This window comes from Oncorhynchus gorbuscha, linkage group LG18 (assembly GCF_021184085.1).
Source record: "Oncorhynchus gorbuscha isolate QuinsamMale2020 ecotype Even-year linkage group LG18, OgorEven_v1.0, whole genome shotgun sequence".
In the NCBI taxonomy this organism is placed as follows: Eukaryota; Metazoa; Chordata; class Actinopteri; order Salmoniformes; family Salmonidae; genus Oncorhynchus; species Oncorhynchus gorbuscha.
Genome location: NC_060190.1, coordinates 61,031,791 through 61,056,930, shown reverse-complemented (window position 1 = coordinate 61,056,930; position 25,140 = coordinate 61,031,791). Strand labels below are relative to the sequence as shown.

At 45.6% G+C, this 25,140-nt stretch overlaps 1 protein-coding gene across 2 annotated transcripts; it reads right to left on the bottom strand.

Annotated features, from left to right (window-relative positions):
* Positions 1 to 642: 642 nt before the first annotated feature.
* On the bottom strand, positions 643 to 24,216 carry LOC124003167 (coiled-coil domain-containing protein 120-like). 2 transcript variants are annotated; one of them, XM_046311238.1, is made up of 11 exons: positions 23,982 to 24,216; positions 19,192 to 19,356; positions 19,002 to 19,107; positions 17,782 to 17,900; positions 15,820 to 15,924; positions 15,605 to 15,725; positions 12,933 to 12,992; positions 11,139 to 11,289; positions 2,346 to 2,447; positions 952 to 1,968; positions 643 to 832 (listed from the first exon to the last, which is right to left on the bottom strand). In XM_046311238.1, the coding sequence occupies exons 3-11, from the start codon at positions 19,048 to 19,050 to the stop codon at positions 736 to 738; spliced, it is 1,821 nt and encodes a 606-aa protein (XP_046167194.1). In that variant the 5' UTR covers positions 19,051 to 19,107; positions 19,192 to 19,356; positions 23,982 to 24,216; the 3' UTR covers positions 643 to 735. The 2 variants fall into 2 exon arrangements, with proteins under 2 accessions (XP_046167194.1, XP_046167195.1); XM_046311239.1 differs by lacking the exons at positions 17,782 to 17,900; positions 19,002 to 19,107; positions 19,192 to 19,356; positions 23,982 to 24,216 and having other exon boundaries at positions 12,933 to 13,014; positions 15,820 to 15,923.
* Positions 24,217 to 25,140: the final 924 nt, after the last annotated feature.

The following is a 25,140-nucleotide window of genomic DNA, read 5'->3' as shown; positions in this document are numbered from 1 at the left end:
ATTGGGAGATTTGTTAGGTTAAACAACGAGGATGTTTGTTACATGTGGCTTGGGTCTGACCAACGATAGAATACAATACAGTAGCTACAGAATAACAATATATTCTGTGACTCCTGGGACAGCTCCAGTGCAAATCCATTTCTTGCTTTGCGATCTAGGGGTCAAAACTTGGTGGGCTCATTTTCAACAGAGGGCATTCAGAACGGCTTTACAGTCTTTTTCTGCTGTGGTTGTTGTTTTTAGCTTGTGAGGTCACCTTATATCAGCTCCTTTTACTGCCTGCCCGCCCACCCGCCCGCCCGCCTGCCTGCCTGCCTGCCTTAGCTTGTGAGGTCACCTTATATCAGCTCCTTTTACTGCCTGCCTGCCTGCCTGCCTGCCTGCCTGCCTGCCTGCCTGCCTGCCTGCCTGCCTGCCTGCCTGCCTGCCTGCCTGCCTGCCTGCCTGCCTGCCTGCCTGCCTGCCTGCCTGCCTGCCTGCCTGCCTGCCTGCCTGCCTGCCTGCCCTGCCTGCCTGCCTGCCTTGCCTTGCCTGCCTGGTCACCTTATATCAGCTCCTTTGCCTGCCTGCCTGCCTGCCTGCCTGCCTGCCTGCCTGCCTGCCTGCCTGCCTGCCTGCCTGCCTGCCTGCCTGCCTGCCTGCCTGCCTGCCTGCCTGCCTGCCTGCCTGCCTGCCTGCCTGCCTGCCTGTTTGTCTGTCTGTGCATGTGTGTGTTTGAATATATATTCAGCTACATCAGACCAAAGTGCCAGGGTCAGCACTGGGCTCCTTTGTTGTCATGTCTTGCATCTGAGGATGAATGGGCTCTTGATAGAGTGAGAACTCCATTGACCTGCCATAGAGAGGGCACAAATCATTACAGTACTCAGCAAACAAACATGATCAAAAGTACTCTAATGAGCACCTGTGTGAATGTTACCAACAATCATTCCTAATTAAAGAAATACTCACCTTCCATGCAGTGGGTGGCCATGGAAGCTGGCTGACTGAGACATCTGGGACCTATGGAGTGGATCACCTTGTATAGACTGAGCCTGGTGCACCATAGGGTGGGGGTATGAGAGACGGGAGACCCCTGCATCATGCCCCTTCGATGTAGTGGTAGGGTAGCCGAGGGCGTTCCTCAGATACCAGTCTCTGAGACCCTCCAGCGCCAAGGCTTTATGCAGACTCCTCGTCGAATCCTCAGGGGTGGGGAGAGAGAACTGGGGAGGCCTGCGATTGAATGATGGGCCGGACAGCTCAGTCTGGAAGGGGTGCAGGTTGGGAATGGAGGAGGTAGTGGAGCTTGTGGCAGGGTGGGGAGACTCATAGGCAGAGAGCAGGATGGCGTCCTGCTGAAGGGGGATGAAGGGTCCGCAGGACTTGGTCCGGGTGACTTTGACTCTGCGAGGCTCTGCCTGGGAGCTATGGATCACTCTGGGACTGTAGGAAGGAATAGCGCTGGGAAGATGCACCTGGGAGTGGGAGAAGCCATTGGCGGGAGGAGGCACTGCAGCAGTGGACGATCGAGGAGAGGAAATGTCCTGCCAGATTCTACCTGTTGATTGGTACAGCTGGTGTTGCACTTGCATCCTCTGTTGCTTTCCCCAGATGTAATCCATTAGGAGCTCGTTGTAACCCCCTCCTTCTGCTGCTTCTACTCTCCCACCCATGGACAGCCGCAGGTTGGCCTGCTCCTGTCTCTCAGGACTGCCCAGGTGGATGTGCCTCAGGTTGCCGTCAGTGAGGGCCTCAGAACTTTTGTAAGGCCCTCCTCTGGGGGGCATCCCATTCCTGGGGGCTGGGTCCTCGGGGAGACTGGAGCGGTCAAGCAGGGCCTCAGAACTGTTGCTCCGCCGGGCACAGGAGCTGTAAGGGCAGCCTCTGCGCTCCGAGGAGGAGCCTTCCTGGGCCAGGGGCTCCATATGTGGTACATCCAGGCTGCCAGACCACTGCTTTAGTGAAATCCCACCAGAGTCATCTGATCTGAAAGAGCGATAGAGAGCAATGAGCATTTGATGGGCTTATTGTGATAGTGTGTTTACATTATGACAATAACCTATCTTTACATTTAGATTTTCAAATGATTGAATTTGTCATATCAAAGCTATGAATACAAAAATACGTTTTAAAAAAGAGCATGAAATAAGTCAATATGACACTAAGCACCTGACTTCTCGCAAAATAAAATCATCTTGGGAGCCTTGACTGGCATCTTGAGAGCCATCACTGGCATGTTCTGTAGCCGAATTACCTGCTGCACTCATTGGTCATTCGGTCAGCCTCTCTGTCATCATAGTGGATGAGTAGCAGTGGGATGTGCTGCATTAAGCAGAAGCACTGGACCAGAGGAGGAATATTACCTGACATGAACACTGATTGGGGCGGTTCGGGCGAGGAGGGGGGTAGCAGGAACACTTCTGCCTTCAACATTAGATGCACTCCTTGGTAGAGAATGACTAGGGCTAGGGAAAAACATCAGAACATAGCATTAGACACAAAAAGAAGAAGTGCTTTACACATACAGTGCCTTGCGAAAGTATTCGGCCCCCTTGAACTTTGCGACCTTTTGCCACATTTCAGGCTTCAAACATAAAGATATAAAACTGTATTTTTTTGTGAAGAATTAACAACAAGTGGGACACAATCATGAAGTGGAACGACATTTATTGGATATTTCAAACTTTTTTAACAAATCAAAAACTGAAAAATTGGGGCGTGCAAAATTATTCAGCCACTTTCCTTTCAGTGCAGCAAACTCTCTCCAGAAGTTCAGTGAGGATCTCTGAATGATCCAATGTTGACCTAAATGACTAATGATGATAAATACAATCCACCTGTGTGTAATCAAGTCTCCGTATAAATGCACCTGCACTGTGATAGTCTCAGAGGTCCGTTAAAAGCGCAGAGAGCATCATGAAGAACAAGGAACACACCAGGCAGGTCCGATATACTATTGTGAAGAAGTTTAAAGCCGGATTTGGATACGAAAAGATTTCCCAAGCATTAAACATCCCAAGGAGCACTGTGCAAGCGATAATATTGAAATGGAAGGAGTATCAGACCACTGCAAATCTACCAAGACCTGGCCGTCCCTCTAAACTTTCAGCTCATACAAGGAGAAGACTGATCAGAGATGCAGCCAAGAGGCCCATGATCACTCTGGATGAACTGCAGAGATCTACAGCTGAGGTGGGAGACTCTGTCCATAGGACAACAATCAGTCGTATATTGCACAAATCTGGCCTTTATGGAAGAGTGGCAAGAAGAAAGCCATTTCTTAAAGATATCCATAAAAAGTGTTGTTTAAAGTTTGCCACAAGCCACCTGGCAGACACACCAAACATGTGGAAGAAGGTGCTCTGGTCAGATGAAACCAAAATTGAACTTTTTGGCAACAATGCAAAACGTTATGTTTGGCGTAAAAGCAACACAGCTCATCACCCTGAACACACCATCCCCACTGTCAAACATGGTGGTGACAGCATCATGGTTTGGGCCTGCCTTTCTTCAGCAGGGACAGGGAAGATGGTTAACATTGATGGGAAGATGGATGGAGCCAAATACAGGACCATTCTGGAAGAAACCCTGATGGAGTCTGCAAAAGACCTGAGACTGGGACGGAGATTTGTCTTCCAACAAGACAATGATCCAAAACATAAAGCAAAATCTACAATGGAATGGTTCAAAAATAAACATATCCAGGTGTTAGAATGGCCAAGTCAAAGTCCAGACCTGAATCCAATCGAGAATCTGTGGAAAGAACTGAAAACTGCTGTTCACAAATGCCCTCCATCCAACCTCACTGAGCTCGAGCTGTTTTGCAAGGAGGAATGGGAAAATATTTCAGTCTCTCGATGTGGAAAACTGATAGAGACATACCCCAAGTGACTTACAGCTGTAATCGCAGCAAAAGGTGGCGCTACAAAGTATTAACTTAAGGGGGCTAAATAATTTTGCTCGCCCAATTTTTCAGTTTTTGATTTGTTAAAAAAGTTTGAAATATCCAATAAATGTCGTTCCACTTCATGATTGTGTCCCACTTGTTGTTGATTCTTCACAAAAAAAATACAGTTTTATATCTTTATGTTTGAAGCCTGAAATGTGGCAAAAGGTCGCAAAGTTCAAGGGGGCTGAATACTTTCGCAAGGCACTGTATATACAGTGTCACGGCTCCTCTGCAGTGCAGGGGTGGTTTCTCCTGCAGGCAAAGGAGGGTCGTTAGTGATTGGAGTCACCTGGGCTCTAAGTATTTAAACTGTCACTAATCACTTCTCTACGCTCCTCCAGGTATGAACCTGTTTTGTGTGTTCCTTTGTAGTTTTGCATAGTTTTCACTCAGTCATTCACACACACAGATTCACGCATCCATGAACTTTACATACACCTTACATTATGATACTTCCTCACCTCATTCATTTTTCTTAGTTTCAAGTTAATAGTTTTGTTTACAATAAAGAAAAAAAATAATTGGCCTATACCAGTTGTTCGCGTCCCCTCATTTTTGCCACAGGCTATGATCCTGTCATGTTTGTCATTTATTATCATGTCTTGTCCCTGTGCTCCCCATGCTATTCGTTTCCCTCTGCTGGTCTTATTTGGTTCTTTCCCTCCTTCTATCCCTCTCTCTCCCCCTCCCTCTCTCACTCTCTCGCTCTCTCTTCTCTCTATCGTTCCGTTCCTGCTCCCAGCTGTTCCTATTCCCCTAATCATCATTTAGTCTTCCCACACCTGTTCCCGATCCTTTCCCCTGATTAGAGTCCCTATTTATTCCTTTGTGATCCATTCCTGTCCCGTCGGTTCCTTGTATTGTATTCACCATGCTGTGATTGCGTTTCGCCCTGTCCTGTCGTGTTTTTGCTGTGATTGTGTATCGCCCTGTCCTGTCGTGTTTTTTTGCCTTCATCAGATGCTGCGTGTGAGCAGGTGTCTCTGTCGACTACGGCCTGCGCCTACCCGAAGCGACCTGCAGTCTGTGGCCGCTTCTCCAGTTATTTCCCCTCTACAAGTCTAGAGGATTTCTGTTATTCCCTGTTTGGACTTAAATAAACTCTGTTTCTGTTAAGTCGCTTTTGGGTCCTCTTTCACCTGCATGACAGAAGGAACCGACCAAGGAATGGACCCAGCGACTACAGACGCTCGTTACACTGCCGTCAAGATCCAAGGAGCCATGCTCGGCAGACACGAGCAGGAATTGTCTGCTGCTCGCCATGCCGTGGAGAACCTGGCCGCTCAGGTTTCCGACCTCTCTGGACAGTTCCAGAGTCTACGTCTCGTGCCACCTGTTACTTCCTGGCCTGCCGAGCCTCCAGAACCTAGGGTTAATAACCCACCTTGCTACTCCGGGCAGCCCACTGAGTGCCGCTCCTTTCTCACGCAGTGTGAGATTGTGTTCTCTCTCCAACCCAACACATACTCTAGAGAGAGAGCTCGGGTTGCTTACGTCATTTCACTCCTTACTGGCCGGGCTCGAGAATGGGGCACAGCTATCTGGGAGGCAAGGGCTGATTGCTCTAACAAATTCCAGAACTTTAAAGAGGAGATGATTCGGGTTTTTGACCGTTCAGTTTTTGGTAGGGAGGCTTCTAGGGCCCTGGCTTCCTTATGCCAAGGTGAACGGTCCATAACGGATTATTCTATTGAGTTTCGCACTCTTGCTGCCTCTAGTGAGTGGAACGAGCCGGCGCTGCTCGCTCGTTTTCTGGAGGGACTCCACGCAGTGGTTAAGGATGAGATTCTCTCCCGGGAGGTTCCATCAGATGTGGATTCTTTGATTGCTCTCGCCATCCGCATAGAACGACGGGTAGATCTTCGTCACCAGGCTCGTGGAAGAGAGCTCGCATCAACGGTGTTTCCCTGCTCCGCATCGCAACCATCTCCCTCCTCTGGCTTTGAGACTGAGCCCATGCAGCTGGGAGGGATTCGCATCTCGAATAAGGAGAGGGAACGGAGGATCACCAACCGCCTGTGCCTCTATTGCGGAGTTGCTGGACATTTTGTTAATTCATGTCCAGTAAGAGGCCAGAGCCCATCAGTAAGCGGAGGGCTACTGGTGAGCGCTACTACTCAGGTCCCTTCATCTAGATCTTGTACTACTATGTCGGTCCATCTACGCTGGACCGGTTCGGGTGCTACATGCAGTGCTTTGATTGACTCTGGGGCTGAGGGTTGTTTCATGGACGAAGCATGGGTTCGGAAACATAACATTCCTTTCAGACCGTTAGACAGGCCTACGCCCATGTTTGCCTTAGATGGTAGTCATCTTCCCAGTATCAAATTTGAGACACTACCTTTAACTCTCACAGTATCTGGTAACCACAGTGAGACTATTTCTTTTTTGATTTTCCGTTCACCGTTTACACCTGTTGTTTTGGGTCATCCCTGGCTAGTATGTCATAATCCTTCTATTAATTGGTCTAGTAATTCTATCCTATCCTGGAACGTTTCTTGTCATGTGAAGTGTTTAATGTCTGCCATCCCTCCCGTTTCTTCTGTCCCTACTTCTCAGGAGGAGCCTGGCGATTTGACAGGAGTGCCGGAGGAATATCATGATCTGCGCACGGTCTTCAGTCGGTCCCGAGCCAACTCCCTTCCTCCTCACCGGTCGTATGATTGTAGTATTGATCTCCTTCCGGGGACCACTCCTCCTCGAGGTAGACTATACTCTCTGTCGGCTCCCGAACGTAAGGCTCTCGAGGATTATTTGTCTGTGTCTCTTGACGCCGGTACCATAGTGCCTTCTTCTTCTCCGGCCGGGGCGGGGTTCTTTTTGTTAAAAAGAAGGACGGTACTCTGCGCCCCTGCGTGGATTATCGAGGGCTGAATGACATAACGGTTAAGAATCGTTATCCGCTTCCCCTTATGTCATCAGCCTTCGAGATTCTGCAGGGAGCCAGGTGCTTTACTAAGTTGGACCTTCGTAACGCTTACCATCTCGTGCGCATCAGAGAGGGGGACGAGTGGAAAACGGCGTTTAACACTCCGTTAGGGCATTTTGAGTACCGGGTTCTGCCGTTCGGTCTCGCCAATGCGCCAGCTGTTTTTCAGGCATTAGTTAATGATGTTCTGAGAGACATGCTGAACATTTTTGTTTTTGTCTATCTTGACGATATCCTGATTTTTTCTCCGTCACTCGAGATTCATGTTCAGCACGTTCGACGTGTTCTACAGCGCCTTTTAGAGAATTGTCTCTACGTAAAGGCTGAGAAGTGCTCTTTTCATGTCTCCTCCGTTACTTTTCTCGGTTCCGTTATTTCCGCTGAAGGCATTCAGATGGATTCCGCTAAGGTCCAAGCTGTCAGTGATTGGCCCGTTCCAAGGTCACGTGTCGAGTTGCAGCGCTTTTTAGGTTTCGCTAATTTCTATCGGCGTTTCATTCGTAATTTCGGTCAAGTTGCTGCCCCTCTCACAGCTCTTACTTCTGTCAAGACGTGTTTTAAGTGGTCCGGTTCCGCCCAGGGAGCTTTTGATCTTCTAAAAGAACGTTTTACGTCCGCTCCTATCCTCGTTACTCCTGACGTCACTAGACAATTCATTGTCGAGGTTGACGCTTCAGAGGTAGGCGTGGGAGCCATCCTATCCCAGCGCTTCCAGTCTGACGATAAGGTTCATCCTTGCGCTTATTTTTCTCATCGCCTGTCGCCATCTGAGCGCAACTATGATGTGGGTAACCGTGAACTGCTCGCCATCCGCTTAGCCCTAGGCGAATGGCGACAGTGGTTGGAGGGGGCGACCGTTCCTTTTGTCGTTTGGACAGACCATAAGAACCTTGAGTACATCCGTTCTGCCAAACGACTTAATGCCCGTCAAGCTCGTTGGGCGTTGTTTTTCGCTCGTTTCGAGTTTGTGATTTCTTACCGTCCGGGTAGCAAGAACACCAAGCCTGATGCCTTATCCCGTCTGTTTAGTTCTTCTGTGGCTTCTACTGATCTCGAGGGGATTCTTCCTTATGGGCGTGTTGTCGGGTTGACAGTCTGGGGAATTGAAGGACAGGTTAAGCAAGCACTCACGCACACTGCGTCGCCGCGCTTGTCCTAGTAACCTCCTTTTCGTTCCTGTTTCCACTCGTCTGGCTGTTCTTCAGTGGGCTCACTCTGCCAAGTTAGCTGGTCATCCCGGTGTTCGAGGCACTCTTGCGTCTATTCGCCAGCGCTTTTGGTGGCCGACTCAGGAGCGTGACACGCGCCGTTTCGTGGCTGCGTGTTCAGACTGCGCGCAGAAGAAGTCTGGTAATTTTTTTTTCTGCTTCTGCTCCTGGTCTTGCTGGGTCTCAGTCTGTTCCCTGCCATCGCATCTCTCCTGTTCTTGTCCCTGCCCTTGCTGTGTCTCAGTCTGTCCCTAGTTCTCATTTTTTTTTTTTTTAGAGTAGTACCCTAGTTTCCCTTTTTATCGTTTTTCGTTACGGTCCTGAGGAGAGGAGTTGGGTTCTTTCTCGGGACGTGCTGGACCGTTTGATCTATGATTTCCTCCGTTGCCGCCAGTGTTCCTCCTCGAGAGCGCCAGGAGGCGCTCGGTGAGTGGGGGGGTACTGTCATGTTTGTCATTTATTATCATGTCTTGTCCCTGTGCTCCCCATGCTATTCGTTTCCCTCTGCTGGTCTTATTTGGTTCTTTCCCTCCTTCTATCCCTCTCTCTCCCCCTCCCTCTCTCACTCTCTCGCTCTCTCTTCTCTCTATCGTTCCGTTCCTGCTCCCAGCTGTTCCTATTCCCCTAATCATCATTTAGTCTTCCCACACCTGTTCCCGATCCTTTCCCCTGATTAGAGTCCCTATTTATTCCTTTGTGATCCATTCCTGTCCCGTCGGTTCCTTGTATTGTATTCACCATGCTGTGATTGCGTTTCGCCCTGTCCTGTCGTGTTTTTGCTGTGATTGTGTATCGCCCTGTCCTGTCGTGTTTTTTTGCCTTCATCAGATGCTGCGTGTGAGCAGGTGTCTCTGTCGACTACGGCCTGCGCCTACCCGAAGCGACCTGCAGTCTGTGGCCGCTTCTCCAGTTATTTCCCCTCTACAAGTCTAGAGGATTTCTGTTATTCCCTGTTTGGACTTAAATAAACTCTGTTTCTGTTAAGTCGCTTTTGGGTCCTCTTTCACCTGCATGACAGATCCGGCCTGTGACAAGTCTTGGACAAAAGTTTTGAGAATGACACAAATATACATTTTTCACAAAGTCTGCTGCATCAGTGTCTTTAGATATTTTTGTAAGATGTTACTATGGAATACTGAAGTATAATTACAAGCATTTCTGTCACGCCCTGACCATAGAGAGCTGTTTATTCTCTATGTTGGTTAGGTCGGGGTGTGATTAAGGGTGCGTTATCTAGGGGAATTATATACCTATGTTGGCCTGATTATAATAATAATAATAATAATGGTCCCCAATCAGAGGCAGCTGTTTATTGTTGTCTCTGATTGGGTATCAAATTTAGGTAGCCATTTTCCCCATTGTGATTTGTGGGATCTTGACTACGTTTGTGTGTAGTTGCTTTCTGCACTGTATGTAGCGTCACGTTTCGTTTATTCGCTTTATTGTTTTGTGGTTTAAGTTCTCTTCCAGATAAAAGGATGGAAACATACCATGCTGCATCTTGGTCCACTCCTTATAATGATCGTGACAATTTCATAAGTGTCAAAGGCTTTTATTGACAATTACATGAAGTTGATGCAAATAGTCAATATTTGCAGTGTTGACCCTTCTTTTTCAAGACCTCTGCAAACCGCCCTGGCATGCTGTCAATTAACTTCTGGGCCACATCCTGACTGAAGGCAGCCCATTCTTGCATAATCAATGCTTGGAGTTTGTCAGAATTAGTGGGTTTTTGTTTGTCCACTCGCCTCTTGAGGATTGACCACAAGTTCTCAATGGGATTAAGGTCTGGGGAGTTTCTTGGCCATGGACCCAAAATATCGATGTTTTGTTCCCCGAGCCACTTAGTTTTCACTTTTGCCTTATGGCAAGGTGCTCCATCATGCTGGAAAAGGCATTGTTTGTCACAACTGTTCTTGGATGGTTGGGAGAAGTTGCTCTCGAAGGATGTGTTGGTACCAGTCTTGATTCATGGCTGTGTTCTTAGACAAAATTGTGGGTGAGCCCACTCCCTTGGCTGAGAAGCAACCCCACACATGAATGGTCTCAGGATGCTTTGCTGTTGGCATGACACAGGACTGATGGTAGCGCTCACCTTGTCTTCTCCGGACAAGCTTTTTCCGGATACCCCAAACAATCAAAGGGGATTCATCAGAGAAAATTACTTTACCCCAGTCCTCAGCAGTCCAATCCCTGTACCTTTTGCAGAATATCAGTCTGTCCCTGATGTTTTTCCTGGAGAGAAGTGGCTTATTTGCTGCCCTTCTTGACACCAGGCCATCCTCCAAAAGTCTTTGCCTCACTGTGCATGCAGATGCACTTACAGCTGCCTGCTGCCATTCCTGAACAAGCTCTGTACTGGTGGTGCCCCGATCCCGCAGCTGAATCAATTTTAGGAGACGGTCCTGGTGCTTGCTGGACTTTCTTGGGCGCCCTGAAGCCTTCACATAAATGGTTGATTTAGGTGCAATCTTACTGGCAGCAATATCCTTGCCTGTGAAGCCCTTTTTGAGCAAAGCAATGATGACGGCACGTGTTTCCTTGCAGGTAACCATGGTTGACAGAGGAAGAAATATGATTCCAAGCACCACTCTCCTTTTGAAGCCTCCAGTCTGTTATTCAAACTCAATCAGCATGACAGAGTGATCTCCAGCCTTGTCCTCGTCAACACTCACACCTGTGTTAATGAGAGAATCACTGACATGATGTCAGCTGGTCCTTTTGTGGCAGGGCTGAAATGCAGTGGAAATGTTTTTGGGGGATTCAGTTCATTTGCATGGCAAAGAGGGAATTTGCAAGTTATCTGATCACTCTTCATAACATTCTGGAGTATATGCAAATTGCCATCATACAAACTGAGGCAGCAGACTTTGTGAAAATTAATATTTGTGTCATTCTCAAAACATTTGGCCACGACTGACACACACACACACACACACACACACACACACACACACACACACACACACACACACACACACACACACACACACACACACACACACACACACACACACACACACACACACACACACACACACACACACACACACACACACAGTGACATTACCTGATAGAGCTGGTCACAGAGTTACGGCGTGTTCTCATTTCATAGTATATCTCTACTGGGGACAGTTTCCTACAGACCTGGTGGTCTGGGCTGCCCAGACGGGGCTGGCACATGGAGCGGTGGTCTTCTGCCACACTGGGAGAGGACTCCTCTGAGGGAGGGAGAATATGGGGTTTGGTCTTAACTAGTCACTAACTCACACTTTACATGCAATTACAGTAAACAGGTCATTCTCTTTCATGAACATAATCAGGCAGCAGCCGTGTAACTCCGAATTTGATGATGAGAAATGTGATTCTTCGCCCCTCTCATTTTCACGATCTGTCATCCAGTAACTGATTTATAAACGGAATGTGAAGAGCACCAAATAATACAATCTCTTTTTCTGTGGCATCACAGAATAATGTAATGATACTAACTCCGCCTAGACATTTTGAGAATATTTTGCACAACTGATATACAGTTGAAGTCGGAAGTTTACATACACCACAGCCAAATACATTTAAACTCAGTTTTTCACAATTCCTGACATTTAATCAGAGTAAAAATGTCCTGTTTTAGGTCAGTTAGGATCACCACTTTATTTTAAGAATGTGAAATGTCAGAATAATAGTAGAGTGATTTATTTTTTTCTTCACATTCCCAGTGGGTCAAGTTTACATACACTCAATTAGTATTTGGTAGCATTGCCTTTAAATTGTTTGACTTTGGTCAAACTTTTTCTGGTAGCCTTCCACAAGCTTCCCACAATAAGTTGGGTGAATTTTGGCCCATTCCTTCTTACAGAGCTGGTGTAACCGAGTCAGGTTTGTAGGTCTCCTTGCTCGCACATGCTTTTCAGTTCTGCCCACATATTTTCCATGGGACTGAGGTCAGGGCTTGTGATGGCCACTCCAATATCTTGACTTTGTTGTCCTTAAGCCCTTTTGCCACAAATTTGGAAGTATTCTTGGGGTCATTGTCCATTTGGAAGACCCATTTGCGACCAAGCTTAAACTTCCTGACTGATGTCTTGAGATACTTCAATATATCCACATAATTTTCCTCCCTCGTGATGCCATCTATTTTGTGAAGTGCACCAGTCCCTCCTGCAGTAAAGCACCCCCACAACATGAGGCTGCCACCCCCGTGTTCTTTGACTTGCAAGCCTCCCCCTTTTCTCTCCAAACATAACAATGGTCATTATGGCCAAACAGTTATATTTTTTGTTTCATCAGACCAGAGGACATTTCTCCATGTGCAGCTGCAAACCATAGTCTGGATTTTTTTATGGCAGTTGTGGGGCAGTGGTTTCTTCCTTGCTATGCGGCCTTTCAGGTTATGTCGATATAGGACTTGTTTTACTGTGGAAATAGATACTTTTGTACCTGTTTCCTCCAGCATCTTCACAAGGTCCTTTGTGGTTGTTCTGGGATTGATTTGCACATTTCGCACCAAAGTATGTTCATCTCTAGGAGACAGAACGCATCTCCTTCCTGAGCGGTATGGCGGCTGCGTGGTCTACATGGTGTTTATACTTGCATACTATTGTTTGTACAGATAAACGCGGTACCTTCAAGTATTTGGAAATAAATGTCCAAAGTAGATGTCCTAACCGACTTGCCAAAACTATAGTTTGTGAACAAGACATTTGTGGAGTGGTTGAAAATCGAGTTTACAGGTAATTAAATCTATGTAAACTTCCAACTTCAACTGTATTTGTGGAACAAACAAAGATAACTGTTCAATGATTTTACAGACCAGCTTTAACAGATTCAGTTGTTATTATTGCATTTGCAGCTCTGGCTGACTCACCATTGTCATGGCACGTTGAATCTGATATGGAGCTAGTACTCTCCGACATCACTGTGTCCTCTAGAAGATAAACAAACACAACCTGTCATCACAGGCAACAACAACCTCAGTAATACATAATAAATAAATATGTTTTATTGTCACATATACTGAATAGGTACAGTGAAATGTGTTTTACACAGTACAACACAGGCAGGAAGTGGAGACATTGAGGAATACACCACATCAGTCACTGGCTTTATCAATAAGTGCATTGAGGACGTCGTCCCCACAGTGACCGTATGTACATACCCCAACCAGAAGCCATGGATTACAGGCAACATTCACACTGAGCTAAAGGGTAGAGCTGCCGCTTTCAAGGTGTGGGACTCTAACCCGGAAGCTTACAAGAAATCCCGCTATGCCTTGCGCCGAACCATCAAACAGGCAAAGCGTCAATACAGGGCTAAGATTGAATCATACTACACCGGCTCTGAGGCTCGTCGAATGTGGCAGGGCTTGCAAACTTTTAGACTACAAAGGGAAGCACAGCCGCGAGCTTCCCAGTGACGCGAGCCTATCAGACAATCTAAATCATTTCTATGCTCACTTCGAGGCAAGAAACACTGAGGCATGCATGCGAGCATCAGCTGTTCCGGACGACTGTGTGGTCACACTCTCTGTAGCCGACGTGAGTAAGACCTTTAAACAGGTCAACATACACAAGGCTGTGGGGCCAGACGGATTATCAGGACGTGTGCTCCGGGCATGTGCTGACCAACTGGCAGGTGTCTTCACTGACATTTTCAGCATGTCCCTGATTGAGTCTGTAATACCAACATGCTTCAAGCAGACCACCATAGTCCCAAGAACACTAAGGCAACCTGTCTAAATGACTACAGACCAATAGCACTCACATCCGTAGCCATGAAGGGCTTTGAAAGTCTGGTAATGGCTCGCATCAACACCATTATCCCAGAAACCCTAGACCCACTCAAATTTGCATACCGCCCAAACAGATCCACAGATGATGCAATCTCTATTGCACTCCACACTGCCCTTTCCCACCTGGACAAAAGGAACACCTATGTGAGAATGCTGTTCATTGACTACAGCTCAGTGTTCAACACCATAGTACCCTCAAAGCTCATCACCAAGCTAAGGATCCTAGGACTAAACACCTCCCTCTGCAACTGGATCCTGGACTTCCTGACAGGCCACCCCCAGGTGGTGATGGTAGGTAGCAACACATCTGCCACGCTGATCCTCAACACTGGAGCTCCCCAGGTCGGCGTGCTCAGTCCTCTCCTGTACTCCCTGTTCACCCACGACTGCATGGCCAGGCACAACTCCAACACCATCATTAAGTTTGCTGACGACACAACAGTGGTAGGCCTGATCACAAACAACGACGAGACAGCCTATAGGGAGGAGCTCAGATACCTGACCGGGTGGTGCCAGAATAACAACCTATCCCTCAACGTAACCAAGACTAAGGAGATGATTGTGGACTACAGGAAAAGGAGGACCGAGCACGCCCCCATTCTCATCGACGGGGCTGTAGTGGAGCAGGTTGAGACCTTCAAATTCCTTGGTGTCCACATCAACAACAAACTAGATTGGTCCAAACACACCAAGACAGTCGTGAAGAGGGCACGACAAAGCCTATTCCTCTTCAGGAAACTAAAAAGATTTGTCATAGGTCCTGAGATCCTCAAACGTTTCTACAGCTGCAACATCGAAAGCATCCTGACCGGTTGCATCACTGCCTGGTACGGCAATCGCACGGCCTCCGACCGCAAAACACTTCAGAGGGTAGTGCGTACGGCCCAGTACATCACTGGGGCAAAGCTGCCTGCCATCCAGCACCTCTACACCAGGCGGTGTCAGAGGAAGGCCCTAAAAATCGTCAAAGACCCCTATCGCATGGCGAGCGGTACCGGAGTGCCAAGTCTAGGACAAAAAGGCTTCTCAACAGTTTTTTCCCCCAAGCCATAAGACTCCTGAACAGCTAACCAAATGGTTACACGGACTATTTGCATTCTGTGCCACCCCCCTCCTAACCCCACTTTTACACTGCTGCTAGTCTCTGTTTATCTTATGCATAGTCACTTTAACTTTACATTCAGGTACATACTACCTAAATGGGCCGACCAACCAGTGCTCCCGCACATTGGCTAACCGGGCTATCTGCATTGTGTCCCACCACCTGCCAACCCCTCTTTTTATGCTTCTGCTACTCTTTGTTCATCATATATGCATAGTCACTTTAACGATACCTACATGTACATACTACCCCAATAAGCCTGACTAACAGGTGTCTGTATATAGCTTGCTACTCTTTTGTCAAATATCTTTTTACTGTTGTTTTATTTCTTTACCTACACACACACACACCTCTTTTCCCCGGGCACCATAGGTTAGAGCCTGTAAGTAAGCATTTCACTGTAAGGTACCTGTTGTATTCGGCGCACGTGACAAATAAACTTTGATTTGATTTGAGACCAAATACACAGGCCATCACAGCATCGGAAAGGAGAGGAAACTGCCTCGTATAAAAGTTCTATCCTATGTGTGGTGAGAGGTTGTTCAGACTTTTCTCTGTGGATATCATGGTACTGTAACATTGTGCAATATCTTTGTGTAGCTGTTAATACATCTTGGAACACTTGCTGTATGCAGCACTACCTTACCTGTGTGACATCCCCGGTGGACGGTCCTCCTGCTGTTGGGGACATTCCTGTCTGACTCTGAGTGTCTGTACAGAGCCCCACTGAAGAGTGTTTTCATCTGCCTTCGCTGACCTGACTCATCCTGCACAAAGCAATAACTTAGTCAGTGATGTGTTGTATTAACAGACATATAGGTCCTCTGTGACCAGTGTCATAGTCTCTGAATGTTCTCTGACCTCTCCCTTGGTGTTGTAATGTGCCAGTCCAGCCCTGCGCTGTACAACAGGAGATCTCTCTCCTGTCTCCAGGGGAAAAGCACGTGGGACCATCCCGGTCAGCTCCTGCAGATATTTTCAGACTTTTTTTACCACTATTTTCATACGGCCAATGCCAAGTCAAATTTCCTACTGTCTGTTATCAAATATATCAAACAGCAATAGGAACAAACGTAATAAACATTTGTATCATACACAGGCTGGAGACTAACAGTGTATATTAAAATGAGCTAGAACTAATGCTACTGTGATCATATGAACATTGGTCAAGAATAGTATCATTTGAATGGTAGTGCATCAAACCACCACATCTAATGCACTAAACGGTATATAGAGAGCATTTCCATGCATGAATAATCTTAGTCTGGAGAGAAGCTGAGACACATCTGTGTTGAATTTTAAACCAAAAATCAGGGGAAATGTGTGAAACAGCTGTGAGTGAAAAGCTGGATTTGGTGCCTGGTAAAGTATTTTGGTCTCTGTCTCTGGAGAAATCAGGCTAACATTCATATGCTTTCGCTTCATATTGGTGACTGACACTGCTCTGCAAGAGGGAAACTTTAAAGGGTGACTGCACTTCCTGATTTTACCTCGTTTTAGATTTGGTTTATTAAGAAAGGCTCGAGGCCATGACCGAATTAGAACGTGAGTTGATTTAGTTTTTTTATTGAACATTTATTTAAACTAGGCAAGTCAGTAAAGAACAAATTCTTATTTACAATGAGGGCCTACCCCAGCCAAACCTGGTCCAATTGTGCGCCACCATATAGGACTCCCAATCATGGCGGGATGTGATGCAGCCTGAATTTGAACAAGGGACTGCAGTGACACCTCTTGCATTGAGATGCAGTGCCTTAGACTGCTGCGCCACTCGGGAGCCTAGGTGTGTGTTTTGATGTGGGTGTCTCGTGTGTGTTCGCAGGTGGGAAGAGTTAGCCAATTTATTTTGGAAATTAGCCTTAGCTGGCTGGTGTACAACTGTGGCAAAGTTGGTTTACCTTTGGATAGCCTCCGGGGCTAGTTAGGAGCTGTCAATAAATTACACATTGTAAATGAGACAATTATTTTTTTGCTCACCTTTTAGTTCTCATTAAATGCTTTCAATATTTGTATCCATTTCTACAATTTATCATTGGTTTGAGATCTTTAAGTAATTGGAATTTGGAACCATTGGAATTTTAACATATTGTTCCATGTACATTGTGTAATTTGCAGATGGTCCCTAACTAGTCCTATAGGGATTTCCAAAGTCAACCCAAATTTACCACAGCATTACAATTGGGTCACGAAACGTGCACTCCGAAACACTGATTACTTGTGTGCTGCCAGCTGTGGGCATGTGATGCAATTACGACCACAAGTCTCACAAAACTCTGTTATTGACGAGAATGACTGACCAAAATGATCCTATTTACACTTTGTCAATTTTGACAGTAGAATAAATGTTTCTGACTCACTTCAATGCCACTTAGGCTGTTTTCTAAACAAGAAGTTGCTTTTTAAAGGCAGTTGCTCTTTAAACTTTGCTTTGTAACAACAAGTTGCCAGAAATGGTTCTTTCATCTGTGCAGCCAAACTCATTGAGCCGGATTTATTATTTCAGGTGGTTGAGGTTTACAGGGGTTGAGAGATTATCTGTATTGAGTCAGAAACAGAAAACAAACCTAACGTTGGTTCTTGCTTTCCATTAATCTGATAAAGCACACGTTTCGATAGCATGGCTTGGGTGTATGGAGCCATTCCCTCTAACGTGCTTTGAGCCCTACAATAGTTAAAAGGTAGGAGGGAGGAACTGACCTGAGCCCGCGAATGGTTAAAAGGAAGGGGAGAGGAACTGACCTGAGACCTACAATAGTTAAAAGGTAGGGGAAAGGAACTGACCTGAGACCTACAATAGTTAAAAGGTAGGAGAGAGGAACTGACCGCCTCCAGCAGACACACTTGTCTCAGCTCTCCCATTCGGCTGCTGAGGATGTCCTCCAGGATTTGCTTTCTCTCCTGTAGTGCGGAGATGCGCTCAGCTTGCAGCTTGCTGTCCTGATCTACACACCAACAAACATGTCAACATGTTCAGTTAAGACAACAATTATACAATTACTATGTAACAGCAATGGTGCTACTAAGTACCTAATGGTGTTACTAAGTACCTAATATCAGAAACCCGGAACTAAAATATTGCATACTTGTGCCATATGCTCAATTAAGTTCTGGGGGCAGAGGTGTTGACAATCAAGCTTCATTTATATAGCTGATTTCAGACATAAATGTAACACAATGCACTTAACCCCACCCACCTCACCCCCCAGCAGGTAGCCTAGTGGTTAGAGCGTTGGACTGGTAGCAAGATCAAATCCCCGAGCTGACATGGTAAAAATCTGTTGTTCTGCTGCCCCTGAACAAGGCAGTTAACCCACTGTCCCCAGGCCGTCATATAAAATAATAATTTGTTCTTAACTAACTTGCCTAGTTAAATAAAGGTAAAACATTTTATTTTAAATAACTAGCCCCCCCCCAGAAACAAAACAATGAAAATAAAAACATAATTATGTTTAGAGGATAGAAAAAACAACAATTACAAAAACTGAAATACTAAAAAAGCACCCTAAGGATAAGCAAAGCTAGAAAAGTGTGTTTTAATATCCCTTTTAAATATGTCGACAGTTTCGGCCCCCCTCAGGTTCTTTGGCAGGCTTTTCCAGAGGCAGGGAACATAGTTACTAAAGACTGCATCTCCATGCCTCTTGGTCCTAGGCTTTGGGATAGTTAAAAGGCCATTGCCAGAGGACCTGAGGGACCTACTGGGTACATAACTCAAAAGCATTTCTGACAGTTAGAAAACATACTACAACAAAGAGCAGAAGCAAGGCGGTTGCTCCACCCCACATTCTCTGAAAGTTTTGGGCAAGTCTATGGGCCAAATGTCCCATGCCCTTCCTAAATTTGAAAAATGCAAATACCTGCAAAATCGGGAATTGTCCAAATTATCAGTGACAAAGAAATCTGTGCAAAGGAACAAAGTTCCTTGTTATTCGTCACATCCCAGTCTGTTGACAGACACCACGATACCATCCTATCTTACATGCGTCTGTCCACGCGAGATTACTAAATACCCCAACATCTCTTTGTGAAGGTGTAAAACTCACCTGGAGACCGCACACCCATGGATGTGATGAGACGCCCTTTAACCTCCATGTGGTCTGATTCGTGAGGCTTTGCTTCTCAAACCTCAGCCAATCAAAACCTCACCTACTGAGAGAGTGCACTGTGGTTACCTAATAGAAATGGGACAAATAATTTTGCATAGAGAACAGGTTGGCTTAAATATTCAAATACCTTGCAACTTCAAGCATATGTTCTCCAGGTGTCTGGTTAGCCATCTATTTTTGTTAAGCCATTAAGAAATGTACGTCTTCCACTGGTCCCCAAAAGTAAAGTGATCCCAGCCACCACCAGTGGGGGGAGCCACTATGCCTCTCTTCAAGTGTCTAATGTTAAATCCTGTAACAGAAAGAGACAGAGCATTTACATTTTCAGTAATGTGACTAAACACAAATAGGCCTACAGTTAACACAGAACGTGTCCGTTGTATGTGCATTATTGAAAAAGTATGCTTTTTGGAATTTGTATGACTTCACGTTAACAGGTTCTTTCAAAGGTTTTCTTAAGCACGGCTGTGCTGCTGTCGTAGGGACGAGGAGGACCCGATCTGCCTGTCTGACTGACTATCTATACAAAACAAAAATATATAAATTTAACAGTCCTCAAAAGATTTTACTCTAAATAAACGCATTAGGCCTTAATCTATGGATTTCACATTGTCATGACATTGGCCTGGGGGTAGGTTTATGAATACCTCTTCCCCCCTTTTTCCTCTCTCTACCCTACTGATGTTACATTTGCAAAACCCTTGATTAACACAGAGAATCTGGGAACATCAGAATGTGGGGGGAAATGAACTACATTCTGGTAATCCGACCAATTGAACATATGCAGTGGTACTTAATGAATATGATGTCAGTTCGGTTGTCATCTGAGACATTCTCATCAATGATAAGATGACATAAACTCTACAGTGGAAAGTCTACACATCAGAGTTATCGGATTCACATGGAATTGTTGTTCAATTTAAATGTTTGAATATGAAATTATTTGTGATGGGATGAAATGTGATTTTAGCTTCTAAAATGTGAGATTTGGGTTTTCATAACGTAGGGCTCTGCTCAATCAGTGGCCCGTTCCTGTGAAGGGACATGGGCTATAAAACTTTTCAAACACGCCCTCCTCTCCCTTCCTATATAAAGCCTTGAAGACAATGTAACCTCCTGTTCCGAGGACGACGGTCCGATGTCAGAATGGTTCAGATAATCCAAATGGGCAGTAATTTAGAATGCATAACATACTGTATTTACGATAGCACCACTTCGCCATTTGTTCCTCAGTCTTCCCGCTCTTTCACTCAAACCCAGCCCCTTTTCTTTTGTGTAACAAGCTGTCATATCTGTTCCGCCCGCTAGGGATGTTTTCCTTTATGACGTCATTTGTAATCAAGTTATGATTTAATTATGTTTATGTGTAATTCTGTGTGATTAGTTAGGTATTTAGTAAATAAATAATTAAACCCAATTTTTTTATTGCTGATTCAACTTGTTAGCCAGGGTTCGTGCAGATAACCAAGAATGTACAACTTTCAGATGAGACTGAATTAAGATGAAAATTAATATTGACTGCTATTGATGTAAAATACTACTAGGTCTTTAAGAGTTTATTTGGGAGATAACAGCTCTATAAATATTATTTTGTGGTGCCCCGACTCTCTAGTTAATTACATTTACATGATTAGCTCAATCAGGTATTGGGAATACAGATATGCATCTGTTGATCACAGATACCTCACAGATACCATCAGAAAACCAGTCAGTATCTGTTGTGACCACCATTTGCCTCATGCAGTGCGACACATCTCCTTCGCATAGAGTTGATCACTGATGATTGTTGCCTGTTGTCACGAGTCCGACCGAGGGTGTTTCTCCATCCCGGGCGGGTGGAGCTCGGCGGTCGTCGTCACTGGCCTAATAGCTGCCACTGATTGTTTTTCATCCCCCTCCTTGTATGTTTAGTGGTAGCACCTGTGCATGTTAATTAGTTTGTCTTTATTAGACAGCCGGCCCGCCTGGTTGTTGTGCAGGATTATTTCTATGTAACCTTTGGCTCTGTTGTAGAGGTACGTGTTTAGTGCCTGGTCGTGATTTTTTCCATTGTATTTTTTGATTCCCTGTGGTTGGGAACGTAACTTTTGTGAGTACCCTGTTGGTGCTATTAAAAGACGCACAGCATTGAACTCTGTCTCCTGCATTTGACTCCACACCCACAACACCCGGAGCATTACACCTATGGAATGTTGTTCCACTCCTCTTCAAAGGCTTTACAAAGTTGCTGGATACTGGGGGGGAACTGGAACACGCTGTCGTACATGTCGATCCAGAGCATCCCAAACGTGCTCAATGGGAGACATTTCTGGTGTGTATGCAGGCCATGGAAGAACTGGGATATTCTCAGCTTCCAGGAATTGTGTACAGATCCCTGCGACATGGGGCTGTACATTATCAAGATGAAACATGAGGTGATGAGGGCGGATGAATGACACGACAATGGGCCTCAGGATCTCGTCACGGTATCTCTGTGCATTCAAATTCCCATTGATAAAACGCAATGGTGTTCATTTTCCGTAGCTTATGCCTGCCCATACCATAACCCCACCATAGGGCACTCTATTCACAACGTTGACGTCAACAAACTGATCGCCCACACGACGCCACACACGCTGTCGGCCATTTGCCAGCTTCAGTTGAATCCGGGATTCATCTGTGAAGAGCACACTTCTCCAGCATGTCAGCGGCCATCGAAGGAGAGCATTTGCCCACTGAAGTTGGTTATGACATCAAACTGCAGTCAGGTCAAGACCCTGGTGAGGACAAAGAGCACAAAGATGAGCTTCCCTGAGACGGTTTCTGACCGTTTGTGAAGAAATTCTTCGGTTGTGCAAGTCCACACTTTCAGCATCTGTCCGGGTGGCTGTTCTCAGACGATCCAACAGGTGAAGAAACCAGATGTGGAGGTCCTGGGCTGGCGTGGTGGTCTGCGGTTGTGAGGCCGGTTGGACGTACTGCCAAATTCTCTAAGACGACGTGGGAGGCAGCTTAAGGTAGAGAAAATAGCATTAAATTATCTGGCAACAGCTCTGGTTGACATTCCTGCAGTCAGCATGCCAATTGCACACTCCCACAAAACTTGGAGACATCTGTGGCATTGTGTTGTGTGACAAAACTGCACATGTTAGAGGGGCCTTTTATTGTCCCCAGCACAAGGTGCACCTGTGTAAAGATCATGCTGTCTAATCAGATTCTTGATATACCACACCTGTCAGATGGATGGATTATCTTGGCAAAGGAGAAATGCTCACTAACAGGGATGTGAACTAATTTGTGCACAACATTTGGGAGAAATAAGCTTTTTGTGCATATGGAAATTTTCTGTGATCTTTTATTTCAGCTTGTGAAACATGGGACCAACATTTTACATGTTGCGTTCATATTTTGAGAGCGAAACAGCATAAATAATGTATGAAGAAGAAAAGATGGTGTGTGTTTAATGTCTCAATTAAGGTGAATGCACCAATTTGTAAGTCGCTCTGGATAAGAGCGTCTGCTAAATGACTTAAATGTAAATGTAAATGTCAATTGTAATACAAAAAAAGAATGAACCAAAAGTAACAGCAATGACCTTGCCCTGAAAGTAAGACAAATCATACTGTGTTTATACACAGTTGTACACATTCACTGAAGACAGCAGGGACCCAACATTTTATATTATGACAGCATTCTCCACACAGTGGCTCCAAAACTTGTTTGTGTTGTGAGGCGAGCCTTTGGGATTTTCTTGTAACTCACCAAATAAACAAAAACAATATTTTTTTGTCAGAAACCCAGGAACATGGCTCACAAGTTGGTCCTGATGAATCATTTTGGAAAAGATGTTGTAGGGGGGTTAACAGAGATACACTACATGATCAAAAGTGTCCTCGTCAAATATCTCATTGTAAAATCATGGGCATTCATATGGAGTCACTCCAGAGAACGTGTTTCCACTGCTCCAGAGTCCAATGGCGGCAAGCTTTACACCACTCCAGTCGATGCTTGGCATTGCGCATGGTGATCTTAGGCTTGTGTGCAGTTTCTGGGCCATTGAAACCCATTTCATGAAGCTCCCAACAAACAGTTCTTGTGCAGACGTTGCTTCCAGATGCAGTTTGGAACTTGGTAGTGAGTGTTGTATCCGAGGACAAACAATTTTTACGCACTACGCGCTTCAGCAGTCAGCCTACCACCTTGCAGCTCAGCCGTTGTTGCTCCTAAACGTTTTTACTTCACAATAATAGCGCTTACAGTTGACCGGGGCAGCTCTAGCAGGGCAGACATTTGACTAACTGACTTGTTGGAAGTTGAAGTTGAAAGTTACTGAGCTCTTCAGTAAGGCCATTATTCTGTCAATGTTTGTCTATGGAGACTACATGGCTGTGTGCTCAATTGTATACACCTGTCAGCAATGGGTGTGGTTTAAATAGCTTAATCCACTATTTGAAGAGGTGTCCACACACTTTTTCCCCCTGTGTGACCTCCTATTGAGAGACACAGAGGGGCCTCTTAAACAAACAACTGTCACAGTAAAGATTCACTGTGTATTGACTCAGCACTAAAATCGCATTCCTGAGTGAATCCTACGGGAAAGAAAGGAGTTTTAGAGGAAAATCCACACTCAGTAAAACCAAAGACACAACAGGGATTAACGAGATGAAATGGACACCTGGGAGTTTTAACAATATGATAAGGCTATAGGAAGGGTTGGGGAGTAACTGATTACATTTAATCTGATTACCAAAAAACAAAATGTATTCAGTCATGATTGATACAACGATGGCGCCGGAGGGGAGGGCTGCCGTTTTATCGGCTCCAACCAACCATGCTATTTTTCGTAACTCGTTCGTAACTTGTTTTGTACATAATGTTGCTGCTACTGTCTCTTATGACCGAAAAGAGTTTCTGGACATCAGAACTGCAATTGCTCACCTCAAGCTGGACGAAGAGTTCTTCAATGAGTCGGACGGGAGGGATAAACTACTACAGACACCCGACCAGGCCCAGATCCCCGTGATTCGCTGGAGAAGGAAACAGAGATTTCATGGAAAAATATCATGGTGCCTTGCAAGGATCAGGTGACGAGTGGCTAATCTGCCCTTGCCTTCCGTCCTGCTAGCTAATGTTCAATGGCTGGAAAATAAATGGGACAAGCTGAAAGCACATATATCCTTCCAACGGGACATTAAAAACTGTAATATATGATGTTTCACCAAGTCATGACTGAACGACGACATTAAGAACATACAGCTGGTGGGTTATACATTCCATCGGCAGGACAGAACAGCAGCCTCTTGTAAGACACGGGGCGGGGGCCTATGCATATATGTGAATAACAGCTGGTGCACGATATCTAAGGAAGACTCGAGGTTTTGCTCACCAGAGGTAGAGTTTCTCATGATAAGCTGTAGACCACACCATCTACCTAGAGAGTTTTCATCTGTATTTTTCGTAGCTGTCCACCACAGACAGATGCTGGCACTAAAACCGTGCTCAATGAGCTGTATACCACCATAAGCAAACAAGAAAACGCTCATCCAGAGGCACCGCTCCTAGTGGCCGGGGACTTTAATGCAGGGAAACTTAAATCAGTTTTACCTAATTTCTATCAGCATGTTAAATATGCAACCACAGGAAAATAAATTCTAGACAACCTTTACTCCACACACAGAGACGCGTACAAAGCTCTCCCTCAACCTCCATTTGGAAAATCTGACCATAATTATATCCTCCTTATTCCTGCTTACAAGCAAAAATGAAAGCAGGAAGCACCAGTGACTTGGTCTATAAAAAAAGTGATAAGATGAAGCAGATGCTAAACTACAGGACTGCTTTTCTAGCACAGACTGGAATATGTTCCGGGATTCTTCCAATGGCATTGAGAAGTACACCACATCAGTCACTGGCTTTATCAATAAGTGCATCGAGGACATTGTCCGTACATACCCCAACCAGAAGCCATGGATTACAGGCAACATTCACACTGAGCTAAAGGGTAGAGCTGCCGCTTTCAAAGAGCGGGACTCTAACCCGGAAGCTTATAAGAAATCCCGCTATGCCCTCCGACGAACCATCAAACAGGCAATGCGTC

What these genes read in the sequence shown, in the direction of transcription:
- LOC124003167 (XM_046311238.1), bottom strand. Translation starts at nt 19,050, where the DNA reads ATGGAGGTTAAAGGGCGTCTCATCACATCCATGGGTGTGCGGTCTCCA. An exon ending in CATGGGTGTGCGGTCTCCAG is followed by an intron (nt 17,901 to 19,001) that starts GTGAGTTTTACA and finishes GTTGGTGTGTAG; the next exon opens with ATCAGGACAGCAAGCTGCAA. An exon ending in ATTACAACACCAAGGGAGAG is followed by an intron (nt 15,726 to 15,819) that starts GTCAGAGAACAT and finishes TGCTTTGTGCAG; the next exon opens with GATGAGTCAGGTCAGCGAAG.